Source organism: Ambystoma mexicanum, chromosome 6q, assembly GCF_040938575.1.
Source record: "Ambystoma mexicanum isolate Mex_15411 chromosome 6q, UKY_AmexF1_1, whole genome shotgun sequence".
In the NCBI taxonomy this organism is placed as follows: domain Eukaryota; kingdom Metazoa; phylum Chordata; class Amphibia; order Caudata; family Ambystomatidae; genus Ambystoma; species Ambystoma mexicanum.
In genome coordinates, this window is record NC_090937.1 from 442,288,705 (window position 1) to 442,315,134 (window position 26,430).

At 47.6% G+C, this 26,430-nt stretch overlaps 1 protein-coding gene across 1 annotated transcript in view; it reads left to right on the forward strand.

Moving 5' to 3' along the window:
- Nucleotides 1-26,430, forward strand: part of LOC138516091 (RNA exonuclease 1 homolog) — a 2,454,886-nt gene that overhangs the window by 831,070 nt on the left and 1,597,386 nt on the right. The window contains exon 5 of the mRNA XM_069630920.1: nt 8,478-8,632. Coding sequence (XP_069487021.1) covers nt 8,478-8,632 — 155 coding nt within the window. The remainder of the gene's footprint in view (nt 1-8,477; nt 8,633-26,430) is intronic.

The following is a 26,430-nucleotide window of genomic DNA, read 5'->3' on the forward strand; positions in this document are numbered from 1 at the left end:
AGCCATAAAAAGCCTGAAATCCAGACCCCCAGGCCCAGACGGGTTTTCCACCCGATTCTACATACTATTCCGCCCTCAACTGGTGGCCCCATTAAATCGTCTTTTCAACTCATTTGCGGGCACTCGAGTTGTCACCCCGACGATGCAGGAGTCCATCACAGTCCTCATCCTCAAACCTGGAAAAGACCCCAAGGATAATAGTTTGTACAGACCCATCTCTTTATTAAATCTGGACGCCAACATATACTCCAAGATCCTGGCCAACCGCCTCTCCTTCCTGGCATTATAGACCCAGACTGGGTTCATAACCCACAGGTCAACAAAGGACAACATCCGGAGGGCACTAGAGATTGCTAATCAGGACGCACATCAACTTGCCCTGTTGGCCCTGGATACAACCAAAGCCTTTGACAAAGTGGATTGGATTTATTTGCACCTCGTCCTCAAGGCCTTCAGCTTTGGCCCGACCTTCCAGAGAATGATTCTAGCTAATTATCAAACCCCCAAGACTCGGCTGCGAGTCAACGGCCACTTATCGGACTCAATCCCTCTGACATGCGGTACGAGACAAGGGTGCCCTCTGTCCCCCCTACTCTTCACCTTGTCCATGGAACACCTCGCCCAACACATCCGCCAAAGCCCTCGGATCAGAGGTCCTAAAATAGACCCTGCCCAACATAAGATCGCTCTCTACGCAGATGTCCTCTTGACCACCACCGACATTAAGGCTTCCATGAAGGCGGCCTTAGCCGAAAGCCATAGTTTCGGGAGCGTAGCGGGTTTCGCCATGAATTTTGGAAAGTCGTGGCCCTAGGGGTGAGACTGGGCCCGGGCAAATTGGTAACCCTAGAGAAGCAAAGCCCAATTCAATTGAGCGCTACATCTATCCCATACTCGCGCCCACCCAGCAAAAGTATATAAAACCTCCCCCCCCCCTCTTCGAAGAATTGGAAAGGGACCTTAACCGCTGGCAGTCGCAGGAGATCTCCCTTATAGGCCGAATCACAGCTCGCAGAATGAACCTCCCTCGGTTCCTTTACGCCTGCTCCTCTCTTCCCGCCTCAATCCCGCTCCCCCCCTTTGCAGCGGCTTCAACGGAAAATTATTAACTTTATCTGGAAAGGCAGGAAAACACGTATCCCCCGTAGAACCATGATGAGCAGTGCGAAACTGGGAGGACTGGGGGTTCCAGACCTCCGCAAATATCAAATCGCAGCGCAGCCGGCCCACTTTCAAGCATGGGGAATCTGTTCAGGGCGCCCAAGTGGGTGGAGATTGAACAATCCCATATTCCTCTCCCCTCTGCTTTCTTCGGTTCATTCCCTCCGCGCTGTGCCGAGCCTGGCCAGACGTGCTGACCTCAACTTAAACAATCAATGAGGGCCTGGGACTGGGCCTGCAGGCAGAGAGATATCCCAGGGTACTTGAGCACATTCTCCCCAATCTTCTTTAACCCAGCGTTCTCCCCGAGCGCCTGCCCAAGGAACTTTAGAAACTGGGTGGCAGGGGGCCTCAAAGCACTAGGGCAGCTCTTTGAGGAGGACAACCCCTGCACCTTCGAACAATGCAAAACAGACTTTCAACTTGTGGAAACATCCAGGTTTTCCTACACACAACTGAGGCACTGGTGCTCCCGCCCCCAGACCAGAGTGGCAGCAACTCGAACCCCTGCCCCTCTGGAACTCTCAAACGACTTGCCAGCCCGGGGGAAGATCTTGGCCCTCACTATTGCAGGAGGACCCTTTCCTCCTCAAGCAATCCTACATGGCCCAATGGGAGGCGGATCTAGGTCATGATATAGGGGACCATACCTGGATGGACATTTGGACGAGAACGCGCACGGCCTCCCCCTGCATCACTTATCAGGAATGCGCTCATAAACTGTTGCTGTGCTGGTACTCGCACCCCCGTGCGCCTCCACCACTTCCAGAGCCGGCATTGGTCCCACACTGCTGGCGCCTTTGCGGCCTTCCATGATCTTATTTCCACATGTGGTGGACATGCCCTAAGGTAAGGGTGTTCTGGTCCCACTGCTTCGCCGCAATAAAGGATATCACCCAGGTGACAATACTGCTGGCCCCCGAACAGGTCCTTCTGGGGATCCCGACCCCAGACTCCTACCCAAGGTCAGGACGGAAAGCAGCACTGATCACCCAACTCCTGCTGGCGGCCAAAATCACGGTGGCACGCACATGGAAGTCCGCGGAAGGCCCCCTGATGACCCTTTGGTGGGTCAAGATCTGGGATATCCTGATAGCCAAAAATGTCACGGCTGCTAAAGCGGGCCTTCTCCATGGCTTTATGAACATTTGGGCCCCGCTGCTAGACTATGAACGGAACTATCCGGCACCCGACCTATAAGCCACGCTTGATCGCAAGAGCCCTCTACTTCACCAGCGAACACTCAGTGCCTGGTCTGGCCCAATGAGACTGGGAATGAGTCCCATCTAGGGACAATGGAGGAGGGAGGGGGTTGATGCCAACCCATATTCTTAAGGGGCTGCAAACAAATGTTAATGCATATGCTCTCCTGTGTGCTGTGTTATAAAACCAAATTAAAAAAAATTCATCTAGGTAAATTAATTGAATTACTGGCATCCTGGGGCATGTGTGAGGAGTCAGAAATGAGAGCCCGACACAAGATTGCCATGTTTTTGTCAAAGATATTTTTTAAATGAAAAAAGGTTGGGAAAATGCCTCTGACTTTATGCTAAAGAGAAGTTTCCCTACCTGTAAGCCAAAAATAAGGATCTGTCTGTCAGAATGTGAATAACTGAAAAGCTGTCCTTGTGTTCAAACTGTCCTAGCTTGACCCTCACACTATAAACAAAACAATGAAAATGTGTAAGGAAAATATCTTCAACTTGAAACTGCCAAAAAGTGTTCACAACTGAAATACGAATAATTCCAACAAAAATGTTCTCCAAGGAGCAAGCCCCTGGTTCCAAAGGGTGGACCTCTTCTCCTGGATTCCTGAGTAGAGTTACTAGCAGTTCCGTTGAATAACTTCTGTGACTGTCTTCTTTTCCTCGGTTCAGCCAACAATGTTTCTTTGACATTTATGGAGCTTGCAAATTGCCTGGTGTACTCTCCTGCCAGGTTTCCTTCCGCAATGCCGAGTGCTTGGTGTGCTCTCGTGCCAGTGCTCTTTCTGCAAGGTCAACTGCCTTGTGTACTAGCCTGCCAAGACTTCACTCTATGAATTTAGTTTGCCTGGTATACTCCCATTCTAGGACTTGTATAGAAGTTGCCTGGTATTTTGCTTGCCAGGACTTCTCATGCTTTTTACTGTTCAGTGTTACCAATACTGTATGTATTGGTCTTGCTTTCGTTAGTAGGTTTGTGATGAGGTTTGTTCAAGGTTTGCCCAACATTAGCAGTTTAGGTATTCATAGTTTATTGGAGGTTGTACTTTGCTTTTCTGCATTCAAACAATTCTTCAATGATATTGGGTTCAAACTGCTGTTGGCACAGTTGCCGGAACGCTGCAGGGTCCCCACTGGCTTCGGATAGACTCACTAGCTTTCTCCAGCAACTCTGGTCTGGTTTGCGCTTGTGCAGCATGCTGCTTTCACCCACTTTCCAAACTGGAGGGCGTAGATATTCTGCTGGCTTCCTTCGTGGCTCTGCTGTCACATGCCTGCTTACCCACAGCTCCCAGAATGGAGTATGCCACCTTCTTGACTTGCTGAACGCCCAGAGCCTTTATTGCGTCTCCACAGCATGTCTGTCTCTGGTACAGGGTCTCTCCCTCTAACGCAGCAGCCTCCTCTGCTCTGCCACACCGGTACGTGATCTTCGCGTATCTGAGCTCGGGGAAAGCAGCCAATGCCTCCTCGTGTACTGCCTCCTTGAATAGTGCGCTCGCCAGGTTTAAAGGGGGGGTTCACTCAAAAATGTTACCGTCCCAAAAGATGGGCCATTATCAAACATCTACATAAAACATATTTTTAAAGAAAGTTCCTATGTAAAAAAAATGTTGTTTTTACATGGGGGCATCCATTTTGTGATTTGAAGTAGCCGCCTCTGTTCATGTTAAGCTCTGCTCTGGCAGCAATAATCGAGCAAAAGCCCCCGACTGGGAGCTTTTGTTTTACTGCTGCCAGAGAGCAGGGCTCAACACGAAGAGAGGAGGCTGCCTCAGTAATTGCCTTCACTTTCATTTTCCGTTTTCTGTGCTCCCCAAGCCCAGGGAAGCCCGTAAAACGTAAAATGAAAGGCAGAGCAATTATAAATACTTCGCTGGCTGCCAGCAGAGTTTTCATAAGTGCTGCAACTTTCATTTCTAGTATCCCGAGCAGCAATTATGAATACTCTGCAGGATGCCAGCAAAGTATTTATAATTGCCTGGACTTTCTTAAAACGAAAGCCACTGCAATCATGAATACAACAATGTTGTTTTTAATTGCCGGTACTTTTGTTTTGAGTCTCTCGGGCACCCTGGCTCGGGGTAGCCCGGGAGACTTGAAACGAAAGCCACTGCAATCATGCAGTGGTTTTCTTTTTAAGTCTTCATACAACGCATAAGCCAAAAAAAGTAAATACGCACTTACCAGCACAGCAGCACACAGCAGGAAAGATCATGACTACAGTCTCTGCTCTCCGGCTGTAATAAGCAAAAGCTCCCATTAGGGTTTTTTTTGCTTCATTATTGCCGCAAGGGCAGATCTTAACACAGGCACAGGAGGCTCATTCATTTCACGAAATGGAAGCCTCCTAGAGCTTGAAATGTTTAACTTAGAGCCTCAGTTGCTTAAAATTTTACATAAAAACCTTCTTTAAAAATATTTTTTATATATATTTTTGATTATAGCCCATATTTTGAGACAAATAACATTTTGGAGCGAACTTCCCGTTTAAATGGTCCCGCACACAGGTGGTTTAGAAAAACAAATAAACGGCACCTTAAGTTTCAGGCTCTTGGTATTTTGTTTAAATTCCTGCATCGTTCTCTCGGTACTTGGGGAATTCTGGGAGTTGAAGTCCATAGGAGTTATTGAACAGTTCTTCTTACTGATTTTACAAAAAGATACTTTGGAAGAAAAACTTTGTGTTGGCTTTGTCTGTGTTTGTGTTGTAGTTAGGCCCTTGACCATAAAGAAATGAAGAAGAGGTTTCTTTACTTTTTACAAGGGGGAACAAGCAATTGGCAGTATGCCATGAGGGTTTTTGGTATTAGAGGGTCTTCTTCATGGAAAAGGGTCTTGGGTATTCAAGGGTCTTCCTTGTGCGAAAGGGGGATATTCTGCGTCTCTTCCAATGAAGTCATAATATCGCTCTGGCAGTTGTCTTCCATGTGATCCCCCGCTCATAAAGCTGCCCCCCAGGGTTAGGATCAGGTAGTGGCTGCCTTCCCCTGGCCACATGGGAGGAGGCCACCGCTGGGTGATTGGGGATTGGATTCATCAGAGGGGTCGGCATTGATTTCATAACCTTGGTGAACCAACATGGGACAATGTATTGATGGTGAGAGTAACAAACACTCACTACTTGTTACCCCAAAGGAACTGCAAATTAATTCTGATGGGGGCTGTGGATCGGAATAGTAAGATATACATGTTTTACGTAAAGTCTGAATGCGTTACATCTTGAAATAGTTGTACTGTAGGCAGCTGGTGAATTCTCTAGATTGATTATACGTTGCACCCCTTTCAACTTCTTCACAAAGAAATAGTTGCTCGCAAACCTTTTTGGACCTGACTGATGGCTCTCTCCCTGAGTTTGTCTAAAACCTCCTTTTGAAGTAGAAGGGCAGTTTCTTGTAAAAAAAATTGATGAACTGACTCCTTTTAAAACCGAATGTGAAACTTTCAAATGGTGTATATAGAACCCTTGGGTCATTTGTGATGTTGTACCAAGAATTGAAAAACCCAACAAACCTAACTCTTATTTTTCCCTGGAAAAAATTCCAAAACAGGGTAAGGGGTTTTAAGTCTGTGATACCTCTGCCAAACAGATGTTAATGTTCCTGGTTCTGGATCACCAACCATTGCTACAAGTTCTCTTGCAGCTGCTGGACACAGCCCACCTGTCACGGAGGTCCTTGAAATTAATGACCTGACAAACAACCGACTCCTTTTCCGCACCACCAGAAAAACAGACCCACCCCAGCCCCAAAACTCATGCAGAAGGCCTAGACTTTATCTAGTGCAGTATGAAGACATACATATTAAAACATGTCCTTAATAAATCTTTCCCCGATTAAGTGGGGACCTGTTTCAACAATTTCTCCTGAGAGGCTAAATCGGCCAACTGCGAGTCTAGGGCCAAAAGAAAACCTTTTTTTGCATTCAGGAGCTCCGAGTCCATTCTTGGAGACATGGGGTCCATTGTAACTCGGTTATGCATGGCCTCTTGTGCCAACACATATCTCTTTGAGGGCCCTACAAATGTCCAGGACTTGGTCTTGATAAAATTTTAGAGGCCCCTCTAAGCCTTTTTTAGGATCTCTGACTTAGGAATAATGGACCAATTGTGGGTCAAATTCCATGGATTTTTGACGAGTTAGAGGGACAAGAGGCATTCATCCCAAAAATCATTTTCCTCTCTGCAGAGGTTTTCTTAGTCTAACAACTGTACCTTGCCACATGGACTGGGAATAGCATGCACTCAAGGGACCAAGGATGAGCCAGCCACCTCTGAAGGATCGAACGAAGAGATACCCTGTATATCAATAACCCTCGCGTGGCCTCAGATGCTTCTGTAGAAAAGGAAGCATATGTCCTTCAACCTGAGGGGTGCAGAGGTAGAAGTATGCTGGTTTTGCCCTCTGAGACCAAAACCAGGTCAGACGTGTATTGCTCTTCATCTGCCTTGCTTCCTGGCCTAACTCTTCATCTTTCTAGAAGCACTACCTTTACAAGTGGGAGCCTGGCCTTTCATCACAACATTCATTTTATGCTAATGTGCACACAATCATTATCCATCCATTGCCACTTCTGAGCTCTAGCATTCTGAGGACCGGGCCAGATTTCTTTTTTTCTTTTTTTTTTTTAATAGGTGCCTCAACAAAGGCTCCCTCTTGTCCGAATACCTCAGCCGTCCAAAACTGTTTCATACAATTAGGATATACTATCGAAACACCCTTTTTCTTGGAAGCTTGACCAACATTCTTTGACATGTTTCTTGAGGTAGAAGTCCTAGTTGAGGAAGGTGCCCACACCCAAGAGAGGAATAGAATTTGGCTACATCCTCAAATAGAGCTCTGGTGACCCCCACATCTCCTCTAAAGTCTAACCGGGGTTCAGAACCAAAATCAAATTGCAGATGGGTATGCATAAATCTACAATTTGAACTAATCGAAGATAACGGAATTATCAAACTTCAAGAGGGAATGTGTTTTTGGGAGGCGTTGCTAAAGTTACGTTACTTCAAAAAACTACGGCAACAAAGTATCGGTCTCCGAGGAATGATAGACTTCCACTAAACGGAGAAATGGGACCTGAAGTTTGCTTGTTCTGTTCCTGCGTGCCTCTTGGCGGCACGTGCAGCACTCGGACGTTTACAGCAAATTACATTGCCTCTGGCACCACAGAGTTAACAAAGCACCAGCGGGGGCCCCCTGAGGTGTTTAATACCAAATGTCATCCATGGCTGAACAGGCCTTTGGGGATCCCCAAATCGCTTACAAAGCTGATGACTATTCCCTAACGGTACATACTGCACCGGCTGCACTGGGGAACTCTGCGCGACCTCGCCCAATGTAGTGAAACAACACACCCACGTAACCTACAGATAATTAGCCAGTCCCTATGGTACAATTAACTTCTGCCTGGCACCAGCAAAGAGTTGGCTGTAAAACGCTATATAATTATAGAATAATCATGTTCGTAACCTTCATGACTGCATTGCTCACTTCAGCGAAGTGCTGTTTTCTCTCTGCAAGTTAAATGTTTCATATTTGCTTTGCTGCTGGTGGTTTCAAAAAAAAGGTTTATGCAAAATCACAGCCTCCGTGTCTTGGCCTAAAATCCTATTCCGTGTTTGAGATTTTTTTTAGGTTGCTTTTCACATTGCACAAACGATTTTGCTTGTGCCATTTATTTTTAACATGGCAAGACTTTGTTTACCTTTTTGACATTGACCATTTTGTGTTGCTCCACCGTTTTAATGCTTCCTTTTTTTATTATGCACGTTTAAGTGCATGGGTTTGTCTATTGTGCTCTGGGAATGTGTTTTTATTTTCCTAAAGGGATCTATCACCGTTTCACTTTAATGGATGGTCTGCTAATCCACGCCATTGCTTTGAAAATTATTTGTTAGATGCTTGCTTTTGTTCACATACGTCCTCTATTGTGTACGCTTCTCTTAAATTGCATTTACGTTCATTTCCCTGATTTTGTGGTCCTTTCTCAAAATACTGCTCATCTCATGGGCTGCTTTTCGTGGCATTTAATGTCTTGTATTTGATAACGTGGACCGATTTACCATCGGTTTTTGTATAATAGATAATCTCCCTGTATGCCTTTTATTTGTAGTTTATGTAAACATAGTAGATGGGCAACCAACTTTATCAACTCGGATCCCCAGCCACAGAGTGTTGCAAAGGAATTCATTTGCAGCTGTTCCATACAAATCAAAGTTGCCATATAAGAAGATCCTTCAACAGTTTCCTGCTAAGTTATCTTCAAAGGTATCTTTTAATGTTTAGAACGCTCAGCTCATCTCCTAATAATTCATTTGTTTGTGCATGTTTGATTTAGAATTCTTTCCAAATGGAGTGTTGCTTTCTCCCTTTGATTTTTTTATTTTAATTTTTTTTTTTTTGCAAAAGGCCATCAGACCATTTTTCATTGAAATTGCACTCTGCCTACATTGTCTTTGTCCAGCGTGATTGGTCCTTTTGAGGACACGATTGCTGGCAGAGGTTACCAAGACTCCCAGGACAGGTCTGATGTGCTGGACCACGGAGTGTTCAGCTGCAAACAGTTAAATATTCTACAGTCAGAAAACGAGAGCCCACCCTCTTCTCACCTCCCTCACATCTATGCTAAGCACAGCTGAAAAGTTGCCACTGAAAGCAGATTCAGTAAATTTTTTATTTCTTTTTCAGGGCTGAGAGGGTAGTTGGCCTAGACGATGGGGACCAGGAAAACAGTACTTGTTCTCGAACAATGTGCTGGGTATTCTGAAAGGCCTTGTCCATGGGAATCAGCTCTCCACAGAAGCCCTTCAAAGTGGTGCCACTCTGTCTGGGGTACTTAGGAGGGGTGGAGGGGGATTTAGGCACCCTGGACTGAGTTGCCTAGGCAACTCAAGTCGCACTCCGTCCTGATTGGCCCAAGTGGTGAGCCGGCCGGCTCACCACTTAGCATGTTTGAGTGACAGCTAGGCTGAGTGAATGGGGGTTTTCTGCATAAAAGCAGGGCTTTGGGGACTGGAACTTCAGAAGTCGCCACAGGACCTAAGAATCCGACGAGGGAGAAGCTGAGCCGACCTGCCATGACGACACCAGTGGTGGAGCCCTGCTGGACCGTTTCACCACTTTTCCCAACGACAGAGGAGATCTCCAGCCGGAGATTCTTCTTCCTTTGACTGGTGGCGATAACCAGTTCACTGTCTTTTCGCCTTCCCGACGCATCTCGTGGTCGCCTTGCCTGTGCCAAGCACCCCGGCAACCGGAATACCACGTTTTACCATGACCGTGAAATAAAGGGTAATACCTTTAAACCGGAAAACTACGCGGCTGGTTTCTTCCCTGGCAGTGCAACGACCTTCAGCTTTCCTCCAAGTCGAGATCTTCTCTTCCGCTGGACGATGCCGAGACTTGCACCCGCTGCCAGGAACAATTGCCACTGCTGGAGGATCCTTCCCACTTAAGGTACCGTGTTCCGCCTGGCTTCCCTTGCCACTGACTGTACGGGGTAGATTTAGCCCCCGGCTTTCAAACCTGGGTTAGCCTGGAAACCCTGGCTAAACTTTTATGAGCCTCTCTAAACTCTTTTTCGAACTCTCTGCAAGACTTTCAAAGCCTAGTGTAACTGTGTGATCTTGGGCGCATTTGTGCTCTGCTCTCTCTAAGAGTGGGCCCAGCCTATGGACTTTGGCTCACAAGTGACTTTTGCTCTTCTGCCTTGCTAAAAGTGTTCCTAAATCTTAGATTGGTGTATCTTTCCATATTCTGTCTTTTTCCCTCCCTTCTTCATGAACTTATTGGAGTGCCATCTATAGTTAAGCGCTCACCTCTGTCTGGAAATAAGTGGTGTTAACTAAGACTTATCTGATAAGGAATAAGGATTGTATATATTATAATAGTAACTGTGTTTAGAGTGCTTTACGATAAGAGTGCTGGAGTGTTTCAAACAGTGTGTTTTTAAATAAATAATTATATACTTGATACCAAAGCTCTGGTCAGTGTTTGCTTGTATTATTGTATCCGAGTGCCTATTGTGTATACTTTGCATACTGCCTAACTCTTCTTGAGGGAAGTCTGACTGCTCAGCCACAGCTACCAGGTAAATCTGGGTGGTACAGACTGCTACCAAGTGGGTTTACTGCTAACACTTGTAGTCCTAAATCTTTTGCAGTGTTCCCAAAGGGAACTGCACAGGTTTCTGCCTAACACCCGCCGGACAGCGAGGGCAAGAAGTTGGACTCTATGGGACGACGAGTCATCTCGTCGGCGACGATTAAGGCGGCCAGTGCCTTAGCGATCGTGACCCGCTACGACAGGGAGCTCTGGTTCAAGACAGCTCCCCTGCTAGACTTCCTACCTGATGACAAAAGGGCAGAGGCCCTAGAAATTCTGCAGGAAGGCGAGGTGGCATCGGATCACGCCATAACGGTGGCAACGGACATTGCCGATACCGGATTTCGCCAACTGGGCAACAGAGTTTGCCTCCGACGATGATGATGGCTCAAGGCGACAGACTTTCGCCAGGACGTCCAGACCAGAGTGTTGGACATGCCGATCGAGGGCAACAACCTTTTTGGTAAGGTGGTGGACGAGTCCCTACAGGCCATCAAGACCGACTCGGAGACGGCCTGGGCCCTGGGGGTGCTTCAACAGCGGCGGCCCTTTCGGAGCTCCAGAGGCAGACAGGTTGCCTCCAAAGGATCCAGCGGTGGCTCCTCCACTTACCGCCAGGCAGCCCGCTCCTCTTCCCAGGAGGCCTACAGAGGTCGCGGCAAGCAAGGGGATTCCCGCCGTCGTTGCCAAGGCGGCAAGGCCGCCTCCAAGCAAGACTGACCCGGCCGGGTTGTCGGGCCCCCACCAAAGCACCCCGGTGGGAGGCCGGCTGATGAAGTTCGCCAGCGTGTGGGAGTCCATCTCCACCGATCGTTGGGTGTTGGACACCCTGGCCAACGGGCACTCGCTGGAATTCCAAAAGAAGTGCCCTTGCATTCCTCCCGTGGCCAGGAAGGAGAATCACGTCCCTCAACTGCTGTTGGAGGTAAAGGCGATGCTCAAGAAAGGTGCCATTGAGCTCCTCCCCAGGAGGCTCTGGGGCTCCGGAGTGTACTCAAGGTACTTCCTCGTCAGAAAGAAGACAGGCGGTTGGCGCCCCATCCTGGACCTGCGTCGGTTAAACAAGTACATCAAGGCGCAGAAATTCAGGATGGTCACCCTCCAGCACGTGCTGGGACAGCTGGAGGAAGGCGACTTCCTATCGTCGTTGGACCTGGAGGATGCTTACTTCCACATCCCCATTCTAAAAAGGCACATGAAGTTCCTCAGGTTCGTGGTTCAGGGGCGTCACTACCAATTCAGAGCCCTACCGTTCGGATTAAAGTCGGCACCTAGGGTTTTCACCAAGTGCCTGGCACCAGTTGCGGCGCGGCTGCGCCTGCAGGGGATCCACATCTACCACTACCTGGACGACTGGCTAATCCGGGCAAGAACAAGAGAACTCGCCGTTGAACATATGGCGAGGACCGTCCGGCTACTCACGGAGCTGGGGTTCGCCATCAACTACCCCAAATCCCACCTGGTTCCATCGCAAGTAGCACTGTTTCTGGGAGCGAAGCTCGATACAGTGGGGCAATTGGCCTCCCCTTCAGAAGAGAGGACCAAGACCATCCTGGGCAAGGTGCGGCGCCTGTTGGCCACGGACGTGGCCAGGGTGAGGTCCATCAAGTCCCTTCTCGGGATGATGTCCTCATGCATCTACCTTGAACCCCTTTGCAGACTTCGCATGCGCCCACTGCAGGAGTTCCTCGACGCCCGCTGGTTTCAGGCGACGGGCTGCTTCGAGGACAGGATCCCTCTCGACGAGGAGTTCCGTCGGGCGATCCTATGGTGGGGCACCCGGGCTCACCTCACTACAGGCACAGACTTTCAAACCCCGGCATTTCAGGACGACGGACGCCTCTCTGGAGGGTTGGGGGGCCCACACCGGAGATCTCTACGCAAGAGGCCTTTGGCTCCCGGAGGAGAGGTCTCTCCACATCAACATTTTGGAGCTCCGAGCAGTTGTCATGATCTCTGCTTCCAAAAGATCAGGACTTGCCCGACTCCCTTGGAAGCAGACCCATAACCCCGATTCCGAGTGCCAGCCAGTCCCAATTGGGACCTTTTGGACCCTGTCCTGGCGCCAGTGGCACCAGGCTCATAAAGATGCCCAGTCCCAGCGCTGGAAGCGCCGGGCTCATAATGCTTGGGTGGACTTACCTGCAGCAGACCATGCTGCTTACTTACCTGCCAGTTGAACCCCTGATCCTCTTCTGTTTGGGACTACTTTTCCTGTTGGGTGGGGCAGGAGCCACTCCCTAGGTTCAGAACACTGGAACTCTTCTGGAAAGCAGGAACTCTTTTCTTACCTAGGCGTGGCTGTGGAAGGAGACACCTAAGCACTACAGGAGGCTATTTAAACCACACCCGATGGATGAATCTTGCTTTGCGTTATTCTGCATTCTCTGCAGCAGAACGCTCATCGTGTCTTCTGCTCCTGATCCTGGGCCTAAGGGAACAAAGGCTTACCATCCTGGAATCCAGTCTTCAGCAGCACCTATACAGACAAAGAAAGAACAGGTTAGCACAGGTTAGCACTACGGTCTTCAGTGGCAGCGCATCTCTTACCTGGTCCATCGGCTGTCACCAACGCCTCGCGCTGCATTCCGGCATCTGAAAGACAAAGGCTTACCTACTCTTCGCATGCTCCGGAGGTCTTCGCACTGCATTCCGGCATCTGAAAGACAAAAGCTTACCAGCTCTTCGCACGCTCCGGAGGCCTTCGGCGCTGCATCCCGCATCTGAAAGACAAAAGAAGGTGCGTTTAAAGACATTGGGCAACTTTATTACTCACGTGCCATTACTCCTTCCCACGCCGAATCCAGTGGGTATTCCAGCACCCTTCAGCTTCTCTAAAGCTCCGAACTTGTACCTGCAAGATAAAAGGGACAGTTAGTGCGCATCGTGAAGCAGGCTACAAGCGCTTTCTTACGTGCTTCCAGGCGCTTCTATTCCTCACGCGGGTTCGATCCTCAACTCTCATCAGCCCGCCATCCGCCATCGCCGGAACCCTGCAAAACAAGAGATATCATTACAAAAGACTTTTACGACATTTGAAGTGCCCAGAACTTACCGTTCGTGCAGTTAACGACGGACAGCAGTCCTCTGAGGTCTAGAGGCCTGCACCCTTATCCAGTGAAGAAACTGGTTACGGCACCCTGCCCCGAGGCAGATGGAGAGCTCGGCGTTCACTTATCTAAGGTGAGGGCGTTAACCTTTGGGGTTCTACAGGAGAAGAGAAAGGGAAGAGGAGGGAGGCACCCAATAACCCCAGTTCATTAATCCCATATTTTCTATCTGCAGACATCTTACTCTTCGAGTCAGACATACAGTGCACAGAGGTCCAGCCCAAAGAGCCAACCGTGTGTTACACATCACCTTTGAAGATACGGCATTCACCCAGTCAAGACCGGCGCCTCTGCGGGAATCAGGTGAGCGTTACAGCAGTGTTCTGGGCGCTCAAGTCGTTCCTCCCGTCCCACAAGGACAAAGTGGTGAGGATCTTCACCGACAACACCACCACGATGTTCTACATACGGAAGCAGGGGGGCACCAGATCTAATCCCCAGCCCTATCTAAGGAGTCCCAGGATCTGTGGCACTGGGCCGTCGCCCAGGGGATGTTTCTGGTTCCCTTCCACTTGGCAGGAATAAAAAAACACCATTGCTGACTCGCTCAGCAGGGAGCTGCGCTCGTGCCACGAGTGGGAACTGCGACAGGATCAAGTGGATCGGCTCTTCCAACGTTGGGGCAAACCCCAGATCGACCTGTTCGCGACGGCGGCGAACTCCAAGTGCCAGAGGTTCGCCAGCAGGTTCCCACACCCGAGGAGCATGGGTGATGCTTTCTCGTCCCCCTGGGACGGCCTGTTTCTCTATGCGTTCCCTCCTTTGCCGTTCCGCCTCATCAACCAGCTCAAGAGGTCCAGGTGCAGGATGATCCTCGTCGCACCGGCGTGGCCGAGGCAGATCTGGTTCCCGGACCTTCTGGACTTATCAACGTCCCCGCCAGTCAGGCTGCCGGCGGACGCGGATCTTCTCTCCAGAGAAGGAGGCGCCATTCTCCATCACGACCCACAGTCGCTGAACTTGCAGGCCTGGCTCCTGCGGCACTAGAGTTTGGAGGGTACGATTTAACGGCTGATTGCAGAGAGGTTCTTGCAAAAGCCAGGGCGTCCTCAACTCTCAAGTGTTACGGTCATAAATGGAAGAGGTTCTCTGTCCGGTGCCGTGCACAGAAGATTAACCCTCTGCGGATTACGGCCCCTCAAGTACAGCCGTACCTACTGTCGCTGGCCAAAGCTGGACTGGCTCACGCCTCCATCAAGATACATCTGGCTGCTATCTCCCGATATACCAGGACTTCGGGACGGGCGTCCTTGTGGTCTCATCGCCTGGTGAAGGAATTTATGAAGGGACTATTCCGATCGTTTCCCCGCCGGTGAAGGCTCCTGCCCCAGCGTGGGAGCTTAATGTGGTGCTGACCAGGCTCATGGGGTCCTCATTCGAGCCTATGCATTCGGCGCCTTTGAAGTTCCTGTCATGGAAGACAGCGTTCCTCGTGGCCATCACCTCCGCACGACGAGTGGGAGAGATCCAGGCCCTATCTTGCAAGCCTCCATACTTGACTTTCCATGACACGAGGGTGGTGCTGAGGACGCACCCCTCCTTTATGCCCAAGGTGCCGTCAGACTTCCACCTCAACAAGCCCTTGGTGTTACCAGTTTTCCTCCCGTCGCCTTCGACGCCGGCCGAGAGGACTTTGCACTCGCTGGATGTAGCTAGAGCGCTGAAGTTCTACGTGGACCGCACAAAGAATTTTCGGAAGACATCACAGCTGTTTGTGAACTTTGGACCTGTGAATCAAGGGAAGGCTCTCTCGAAGACTTCCATTTCCAAATGGCTCTCCGGCTGCATTATGCACTGTCACCGGTTGGCAAACCGACCGCTGCCCGGCCGTCCGAGAGCCCATTCGACCACAGCAATCGCTGCTACCACGGCGTTCCTGTCTGGTGTGCCCCTGCTGGACATCTGCAGGGCTGCTACGTGGAGGTCGACACACACCTTCACAAGATTCTACTGCGTCGATCGGGACTCCAGGGAGGAGTCCAGGGTCGGCCAAGCAGTGCTGCGCAACCTGTTCGCCTAAGGTGAGCCTGGTGAGGAGGTAAGAAGTGCTTAATGTTTAGTTTGGATGTAATGCTTAATGTTGAGCCTTTGCCACCTCCCGTGGTTGTGCATGTGTATACTGCTATGTATTCTTTATTCATGAGCATGTGAATCCATGCCAGACCCCATGCTGGATAAGGAACAAGTTACTTACCTGTAACTGTTGTTCTCCAGCATGGGTCTGCCATGGATTCACATGCGAACCCTCCCACCTACCCCTCTGCGGCTCTTCACTTGGTCATACTGCCACTTGGCGTGCTACCAAATCTGACGATGGCTGCCAGAGGCGGGGCTTAGGGAGAGGGCAGTCATTGGCTGGGGGCAGTATGACCCAGAGATCAGTGATTGGTTACTACTAAGAAAGCCAGATCAGAAACGAAACTGATACTGATTTTTTCTTTACCGAGGATTCCCAGCCTGACGACGGGGAATATTCATGAGCATGTGAATCCATGCCAGACCCATGCTGGAGAACAACAGTTACAGGTAAGTAACTTGTTCCTTGCATGTCAATGGGGGCTCTGACCTCATACCTAGTGCCCCCACCAGCAGCTACACACTCACCCCCAGGGCCTCAGTTCCCCTTGCCTCTTCACTCCTATCTGTGTCCCCTCCCGTGCCACCACACCCTACCTCACTCACATCCTCAGATTGCCACCTCCTGCACCGCTTCCTCCTCTGCAAGCTGCACGTACAGTCCTAGAAAGTGGGCAATGCTTCCTATGATGTTGCTTCAGTGTGCAGGCACGTTGACGGGCCGGCCTTCTGGCTACTCATATTTGGCGATGGTTGGTCCGATAACTCAGTCTTCACTGAATAGAAGTAGATCCGTTTTGAAGATGATCCTTAAAGGGGCAATAAAGTGTATGCATGTATGCTGTTCTTGTATAAGAGAGTTCAGTGGGAACGGGGATAGAAGTGGTTTCATCGCATGAACAAGCTTCTGTTGATCTGTCATGTTTTCTGTCGCCATCCTAAAAAGTTGGTGTTTATAAACAGTCTGGGGTTAAATCTCAGGCTCTAGTAACAATGTTCTTAAACCTCAACCAACGCTATACAAATGACAGATGAAATCCCTTTGATTTTCTTTTGGAATATTAAAGATCTTAGTCTTTGACATTATACCCTTTAGATTTTTCAATAATGACTGAGTAAAGTTAGTCCTTTAGGAGTCAGGTCTAATAAGGACGTCATCTGGGAATAACATTGTTCTCTGGGGTGTAACTCCCAAAGCACAGGGAAACGCCCACAGTGTTTGCACTTGGTTGGGTTATTCCAACATATAATGTGTACATGGGAAAAGTACAAGAATGCCCTCCTTAAGGCCATTGCTGGCTGCAATAGTTTTGATACAACCGTGTGATCCCAATTTATCTTTTACCCATGTGTTTCCTTTGAGTTTAATAATCTAATCGAGCAATTTTGCAAATGCCCCAAGCAGATCATTTGCCCCACAAAATCCTCTATAAACCAAGTTGGAGGACATGGAGAAAAAAGTACCAAACAGGTTTGATTAGCGCACTGTGAGATAGTTATTGACCCAGTCTCACCCAATCACTACTGGTATTGACTGAATTCTGGACATTCTGGCTTCAAAAGCAGACGGGGAAACAATGCAATTTCCAAGCAAGATTTCTTTCGAAAACCGTTTCTCTTGGCATACCTATTTGGTGCTTCAGCATGCTATTCAACACACGAAAGAGAAAGCGAAAATATGAGAAAATGCTTTCACTTTGTCATGGAGAAACCATACACTTTTCACATGATGCCTAATGTATGCCCAGTCTGCTGTTCTTCACAATTGCTGTAGTGGCAGTACTTCACCCTGCCATGAAAATATCAAATCATAGTAATCCCTTGATAAAATCATAACCTCACTTAATGAAAAGCAATCTGTGTGCATTCAGAAAAATGCTGTAAACCAGTGTTCTCGGAGCTCTTCAGGTCAGCTGTTGGCTACTGGTTTTTTAGCATTGCATTTTACTTAGTTTATGGATTTTGACAGATTGTCAGTTCTGGGGCTAACTTCCTTTCCAATAACTGCTCCCTCAAGGTAAGATGCATCTTACTGCCCATAAATTGGAGATTGCTTTTTAATATGTTTTTTTTTACTTATCTGGCTTCTCGCCAACCCAAGGTTACTTTCAAGTTGTATGAGTCGAAATATCAAAATCTGGATATTCCTACTTCTCCCCTGCAGGTATGGAAGGTAGGAGACTCATCTTGTCAGTTGTAGAATTTTACTAATTGAAGGGCTTTTTCAATTATAGACTTTGTGCATTTAGTATGGGTTTCTCCTGATGCGAATTGGTGCCCCCAGCACAATTATCTGTATAGTTTCTGGTCTTTTCCACCAGGAAACAAGATGGGTAGAGTGCTGAGGGTAGTGTATTGTAGTGCAGAAGCATTCTCGAAGCCCTAGAAAGCGTTATGTGCAGGCTATTTTCTGATAGCATTACAACTGCTCTTACTGGATGATTTTTATTGTTTAGCTTAGGCTTGGTTAGTAACCTTGTTTTATTGTTTCATAGGAGTAGCCAAATGAGAATCTGAGGCAGAGCACTACAGTTCCCCATCATTGACTCCTTTACAGAAGCACATGCTTATTACATATTGCCAGATGTCTAGATGGGAATCCTCCGGTTATAAATGGATATATATTCTTTTTTTGGTTGTATATAAACCTTTACAATTGTTAGACATAAAATTAGTCATAAAAGTACAAATACATTATCTACCCGTTATCTTTAAAATGTACAGTAGAACATAATTTTATTGCATATTTAAAATTCTCGACTACAAAATGTGTAAAACAATCTTTAAACCCCATATTTAAACTAAATATATACATAAAAACCTTAACACACTTCATATCCATTACAATTTAAGATAATAAAAAAAAAGGCGCAACAGCCAATCCCACCGAAAGCGCAGATATGAAGACAGTGTGGATTTGGGAATAAAATCAAGTAAGAAGCCATGACTCCTCTTTTCTTAAGTTCATATCCGAGATGTTGACGTGAGGAGTTATCTGTGGACACTTTCGGTCATAATCCATGTTAGGGAGAATTCTCTGTTTAGGCTGAATTCCCTAACATGGTGAGTCCCCCAGCAGCTTTGCTGGATTTCTGGAGTTTGTTTTTTTCTCCTGCCAAGAGTGAGTCTCTTTTCCTCACACTCGTGGACATGATTTGAGGGGTTCATTTGACTGTTAATGTGTTTTATGGGCTATGGGGTCTTTTACTCCATAGGGTCTCATGTGTTTTTACTATGTGTGTTACACAGCCACCCTCAGTGCAGTGACACAGGGGTGTCATAGTGACACCCCACCATAGACTCCATACCTTGGGACTGACTACTGTCTCCCAGGGCATGTAAAGTCACCATTGGCTTTACTAGACCCAAATTATGAACAGAAACCAGTACAAACCATCATAATGAGGACTTACTGGTCGGGGCAATTCGATTGCCCCGGGGTCTGTTATTCGAGGGGGCACGTTTCCGTCCCCCCTGATCGAGTTTTTGGCTGGTGGCAGTGGATACTACTTTTCATATTCGACCGCGAATATATCTCTATGGGATTTTCCCATTGTTCGAGGCTACCAACTTTAATTATTTAATTCCTATAGCCTCGAACATACCGCCGGGTTATTTATTTAATATGAATTCACCGGTTGGTAATTTTTGCCAGAACTCGATTCAAAAATGATGTTTGTGTTCTCTTCTGTGACTCCAACCCAAGTCGAGCCCTTTGTTCCACTTTTTGGCAGGCTTCTCCACAGAAGCCTCCAAAAGTGGTGCCACTCTGTCCTCTGTCTGGGTACCACAGGGGGTGTGGGAGGGGGTTTAGGCATCCTGGACTGAGTTGCCTTGGCAACTCAAGTCGCACTCTTGTGTGATTGGCCCAAGAGGTGAGCCGGCCGGCCGGCTCACCACTTAGCATGTTTGATTGACAGTTAGGCTAAATGAATGGGGTTTTCTCGCATAAAAGCAGGGCTTTTGGGACTGGAACTTCAGAAGTCGCCACAGGACCTGAGAATCCGAAGAGGGAGAAGCTGAGCCGACCTGCAACGATGACACCACCGGTGGAGCCCTGCTGAACCGTCTCACCACTTCCCGACGACAGAGGAGATCTTCTTGCCGGAGTCTCTTCCCCTTGAGCTGGTGGGGACAACCAGTTCGCTTTCCTTTTCGCCTACCAAGACGTCTAGTGGTCGAATTGCCCGTGCCAAGCACCCCGGCAACCGGATAGCCACTTACCACTGAACCGCGAATAAAAGGACCACTCCTTTGAATCGAGAAACTCCGCGGCTGGTTTCTTCCCTGGCAGTACAACGACCCCCTGCTTTCCTCCCCGGACGAAGCACCAACTCGCAACCGCTGCCAGGAACAACTGCCCCCGCTGGAGTGTTCTCACCATTTCAAGGTACTGTGTCCGCCTGGCCTTCCTTTCTATAGATTGCTACAAGGTGACAGTAAATCCTTAACCTTCTAAACTGGGCTGGCCTCTTGACCATCTAACTGGTCCCTTTCTTTTGGTCCAACTTCTTTCTGAACCTTTTCGAGACTTTTGTGCACTTTTCAACCGTGTGACCTTGGACACATTTCGTTCTGATCCTCTTAAAGTGGATCCGGCTTTCTGAACTCTAACTTCACGGTTTGATTCTGCCTTCCTCTCTTGCTGTGTTCTTTTGAAAGTGTTGGGATCTGTTTCAATTTATGCTCTGCCTTTCTCTCCCTTTTAAACCGAATTATTAGAGTGCCATCTGCTTTAAGCACTCACCGCTGTCTGAAAATAAGTGGGGCTTTACTTACGACTTGTCTAATATTCTTTTAAGGGAGTGTATATACTTTAGTAACTGTGTTTTTGAACTTGCTTGAGATTAGTGCCAGTGTGTTTTCTTAGATGCGTTTTTAAATAAATAATTATATATCTTTTACACCAAAGCTCTGGTCAGTGTTTGCTTGTTCTACTGTGTGTACCTGCCCTATTGTGTATGCTCTGTATACTGCCTAACTCTTCTTGAGAGAAGTCTGACTGCTCAGCCACAGCTACCAGGTAAATCTGGGTGTGCTACCAATTGGGTTTACTGCTAACTCCTGTAGTCTTAAACTTTTTGCAGTGGTCCCTAAGGGAACTGCACAGGTTTCTGCCTAACAATCCAATCGGTGGCATATAAGGCAGCCTTAACTTTATTTGGTCTATCTATCAAGTCTTCAGTGTCGATGTTCAGTTCATTCAATATACTAATACTTATCCTTCAAAAGGCGTGGGAATTTCTTAGGCCCGATAGTTCCTGATGCCTCCAAATTGTGTAGCAATTCTGAATAAAGAGTATTCTTTATTGGGGAAGACAATGGCTCTAAACAATGAGGGCAATCTCCACAATATTCGAACACGTAGTGAGAGTAGGCATAATTCAAAACATATGGCGATTAAAGGCACTGCATTTGGGACTCTGACTACATCTCCACATCCAAGCTTCAAATCGATCTAAACTAACTAGGACATTTTCAACCCACAATTCCATCCCATACATGGGATGGAATTGTGGGTCCCGTAGGAGGCGACAGCAGCCTTCAAAGAAAACCCTCCAAATTTAACATCTACTTTTTGTAGTACATTTGCAAGAGTTTTAGCCTTCTGCCACAACACTGTTGTGACATCTGCAAGCGAAGGGCGCGCTATAATATGAAATCCCAAATAGACCACCCCAGCCCTGCAGTTGATCACTGTTCTTTCAAAGAGGCATGTGTACTGGGGCTGCTTTCTGCTCCTGGAAAACATCAAGAATTTCGTTTAACCTGGATTTATTTTAAGACCGTTCTTTGCCGCATATTCTGTGAATGCTGTTGGCAATCTCTGCAATCCAAAGGCAGAAAGCGGTCTGCATACGCTATTGCAGAGATAGCAAACTGGCTCAATTTAGGGGTAACAAACGAACGGGAAACAAGATATTCAAATATATCTGATACATAAAGATTGAACAGGGCGTGAGCAAGCACACATCCCTGTCTCAAACCAGAGCTGGTATCTATCTGTTCAGTCATGTCCCCCTCCCTGTTCCCAGAGTCTTCATACAGATATCAGATTAGTTTCAATAAACCACATGGCATACCCCATGCATCAAGTTTTGACCAGTCTGTTATGATCCACTTGATCAAAAGTGGAGGTTAGGTCGACAGACGCCATATAGGTACTTCTAGCTACATCCGACCATGCATGTTCTTGTAAAATTCCAATAACAAAACCGTTCAGGTTCGTAGAGTGGCAAACTCTGAAACCTGTTTGTAATTTAGAAATTCTACCAGTCTCTCCGAGCCAAGTTTTCCAAATGTCTCGGGAGCACAATAGCAAATACCTTACTGTCGGCATCAATTGGTGAAATGGGGCAGTAGCTAGTTTACATTTCAAGATGATCTCATAGACCTCGTCCACTTGAAAATGTAACCTCCAAGTACCATTGTTAACTGATGGAGGTACTGCCTTTGATATTGTTCCAATACATTAATTCGTAGAATATAGTTTCTTAAAATGATCCCTCCATACAGACTCTGGGACTGGATTTGGCTGTATCGTGGCACTAGTTTCATCTCGACAGTTAACTACTGCCCAGAAGCAGATTACATCTTTTTGAATAATAAGAATATTTATCATATTTTCCGCATCCCGTTGCATCAGGCTAGCTTTGCGCAATTTACAGTAATTCTTAAATTCTTGTTTGACCTTTTTGCTCATCATTATCCTAATTTCGAAGTCCGACACAGTATTCTTTCTTTCTAATTTGTTTCCTCATTATGTTTTTCTTGATTGCCAGCAGTTCATCATAGATGTGCATTGGAGCTTTTCTCATTGTTTTAATGTGTATCACTCCGGCATCTACCAGACAGGTCATTAATTTATTTTCTGTATTACATTGAATTGACCCAATTTCCCCGCAGACTCCAAGATTCCATCACATATCGCAGGCCATTATTGAGTTCAATATTTTAAGGGGACCAACCAATACGATTTCTTTCCCAGTTGACTTGCAAGCCAATTGGACCACCCATATTCTGAACATACAGTTCCATTGCAAAGTAGGCTTTTAAGATAATATGATCACTCAAAGTATTTTCTACAATGTTAATTTCAATACAGCTTGTTAAAAGTGCATAATCGACAAGAGTCCAACGTAGAATGAATGTGACCATGATGCCATGTACTCAGGCCCTCAACTTCCCCTTTGACTTTTCTATTCAGCACAGTTAAACCAAATAATGTAAGAGAGGTTACCCACTTGTGTCGTGCCATGGCTTTCTTATTGGACTCACTCGTATATGTGAGAAAGTCCCAGATTTCCCCTTCCAGATCCTGTGTCATGCATGTGGCATTTAAACCACCTGCTAGTAGTATTACACCATTTGGAGTCTCCATACACCAGGTCATAACACAGTCGGTAATATACTTCAAGATTGTGTTTAACTCCGCAACCTCCTTGTGCCAATAGATGGTGATAATCAGCATTTTGAAATTAGCAGATGTTCTAGAAATAACCACTATCAATTGACCATACGGGAGTCCCGGGGATCATGTTCAAATTTAGACCAGAGCCAGATTGTATGGCTGTAACCAAACCCCCTGCTGGTCTGCCCCAGCAACTACATTTCGCAGATTTGCTGAAGACTTGGAACCCATCAAGAATAGGGACTGTTTGCAACCTTGTTTCCTGTAAGAGTATGCACACGTTATTTCTTATACTGGACATGAAATCTGGGTACGTGAGCAACTTCATATTACCCCTTGTATTCCATGATACTACCAAAACTGATTGATTCTCTTTTACAGTTATTCCCTTACTGTGTATTTTACTTTTACTAGGACAGTTAGAATCCTGTTTAGACAGGTCCCTTTTACTGTGTGTCACCATTTTGCTGTAATCCACAGCAAAGATGTGACTGTGGACCAATGGACTTGTTTAGAGTCCATTCAGAGCCTGTAGTTGCCATCAACTTGCCCCCCCTTTTTTCCCCCACCAGCATCCGATTATTTTTCTCATTCATACTCCTATAAAACGAATGAGTAATCGGGTCTACTGAAAACTCAAGATTGAAAAGTTTTTGTCTTTCAGAGTAGATAATTTCAAGTACCAGTTTAGAATTAAAATGAAGAATTCAACAATTGGTATCTTTCGTGTTTTTAAAAAAAAAATGTTTTATTATTTTTATAACACACAACATTACAATAATTGGGACTTCCATATCCATGTCAAACAAGATAACGTTGCAAACTATGTTCTTCAGGCACACTCCCTCGCGCCCCCCCAACTTAAGCCATAATGTCCATATCATCAGCCTGTGCGTTCTCAGGCGGGTCGATTGTCGTCCTCTCATCCATGTCATCCTCACTGTGATCGGGCTGGGGGTGGCCACCAATTGTCTCCATTCAATTAGGGGTCCTACCTCCTCCTCTCCTCCCCTGCTGACCGCTTCGAACCAAGCAGCCGTCTCAGCCTCGGCCCATTTCAAGAGGTCAGCCCACCACAACTCCATTCTGGGCCTATGAGCCGCCTTCCAACACATCACAATCCTCCTTTTGGCCAGGATGTATGCAAAGTCCTTCATCTTGCTAATGTGCCTCAGATGACATGGCCTAGGGAAACCTCCTAGCATGCATGCCCAGGCCGACTCCACCTCTAGCTTAATGCCTTGTTCACCCAGGCGTGTTTTCAGTTCCGCCCAAAATCTACCCACCTCCGGACAAGCCCAGAACATGTGTAACATCCCGGCTTCCTCCACCCCATACCTGGGGCATCTCTGGATCATCTGGCCCCCAAACCTAGCAATCTTACTGGGGGTCAAATATGCCCTATGTGTGATATATAATTGGATCTTCTGGAGCCTCGCGTTACGGGACACTTTCTTATATCTTTGGGCTCTATCCCATAACCCATCCGACATAGGCTCTCCCATCTCCTCCACCCAGAGCTGTCTCAGTAAGGACAACTCCTTCCCCACCTTGGACCCTAGTAGCTCGTATATGTGGGATATCTCATGCCCACCCTCCGAGACGTCCTGTATCATCTCCATGGTGGCATCCGGTTGTTCTATGAGCACCACCGCCGGATATTTTTCTCTCACCCACTTAACAATTCTGGAGTGGGTTAAATATTGCCCCTTATGCACCCCGGTGTTCTCCATCAGTTTCTGGAATTCTAGCGCCACTCTATCCTGCCATATGTCTCCCAGAGTGGCCAGACCCATGGGTTCCCAGTATCTACAGACCCCTTGTATCAGTTGGGGGTCCTCTCTGCATAGCGCCGCCAACGGCACCTGCATGGAAAATGGAACCGGGTATCCCACCAACCGCCATGCTCTATGCCAGACCTCCCAGCCAAGCACCAACAACCGCACCATCTCTAGCACCTTGGCTTAGGCAGCCACACCACCTCTCTAAGAAAATAGGGAGCCGGCCACCCCCTCTACCCCCCCTGTCACACAAATTCTGTAATTTCCAAAGAGCCACCCTGTTCCTGGAGTTATGCCAAATGAAGCCCCTGCACAAGCTGTGGAGACCAGCGAAGAAACGCCTAGGGATCACATACGGGATGTTTACGAAAAAGTCTAACAGTCTGGGCAGGACTACCATCTTGATTAAAGCTGCTCTCCCCATCATGGCCAGGGGCAGTCTGGCCCAGAAACCCATGCTATTTTTGATGCCTTCAACTGCCTTCACCGTGTTGTGTTTGTTCTTCTCCTGTCGTGTGGTATATGTCAATTCCAAGATATCTGAACGACCTAGTTCGCCAGGGTATTGGCAACACCGGCAAACCCCCCGGCGGGACAAATCTATATCTCCCTAGGGAAAACATGCTTGATTTCTTGGGGTTTACCGCCATGCCGGAAAGGGCGGCATATCGTTCCATCACCTCCAGGATGTATTGTGTGTTCTCTTCTTGGAAGCGCAGGTATAAGAGCATGTCGTCAGCATATAACGAAATGAGATGCAGATCGCCTGCGGTGCGTATCCCAATCTCTCCATATTGTTGTCTAAAACAGACGGCCAATGGCTCTAGCGCTAATATATACAACATGGGTGACCAGGGGTAGCCCTGTCTGGTGCTCCTGCTGAGTTGCCATTTGTCTGAGATCGTGGTGCCCATTTTAACCCTAGCATTTGGGGAGCTGCACACCATTTTAACCCACCTAAGATACCCTGGACCCAGTCCAAAAGCTTCTAAATTCGCCAACAGCCAGGGCCATCTTACTGAGTCAAACGCCTTGACCGCGTCAAGCGAGGTGATCGCCAGCTCACCTGGGTCTTCCTCAGTCTGGTTGATCATGTGATGCAGTCGCCTATGGTTATCTGTTATATTCCTACCAGGGACATAGCCTGTTTGGTCAGGGTGTATCAGTTTGCTGATGACACGCTTAAGCCTGTTTGCCAGCACTGCCGTAAGGATTTTGCTGTCTTGGTTGAGCATCGACCGGGGTCTGTATGACCCACAGTCTGTGCTCGGCTTACCCGGCTTTAAGGCGGAATAATCACTGCCTCACGTAGGGACTCTGGCAGCCTGCCCTGCTCATACAACTCATTAAGCATAGCCAGCAACAGGGGGGGGGGTAACAACTCCTGTTTGTAGGTTTTATAGAATTTGCTCGGGAGCCCGTCTGACCCTGGAGCCTTACACGTGGACAGGTGTTGAATCACTAGTTAAAGCTCTTCTATCGTGATTGGGGTGTCCAGGTCTGCCCGTTCTAAGTCGTCTAAGGTAGGCAGGCCCATGTCTTCTAATGTCTCCCGGATCTCTTGGTCCCCAGCTCCGCCTGGGT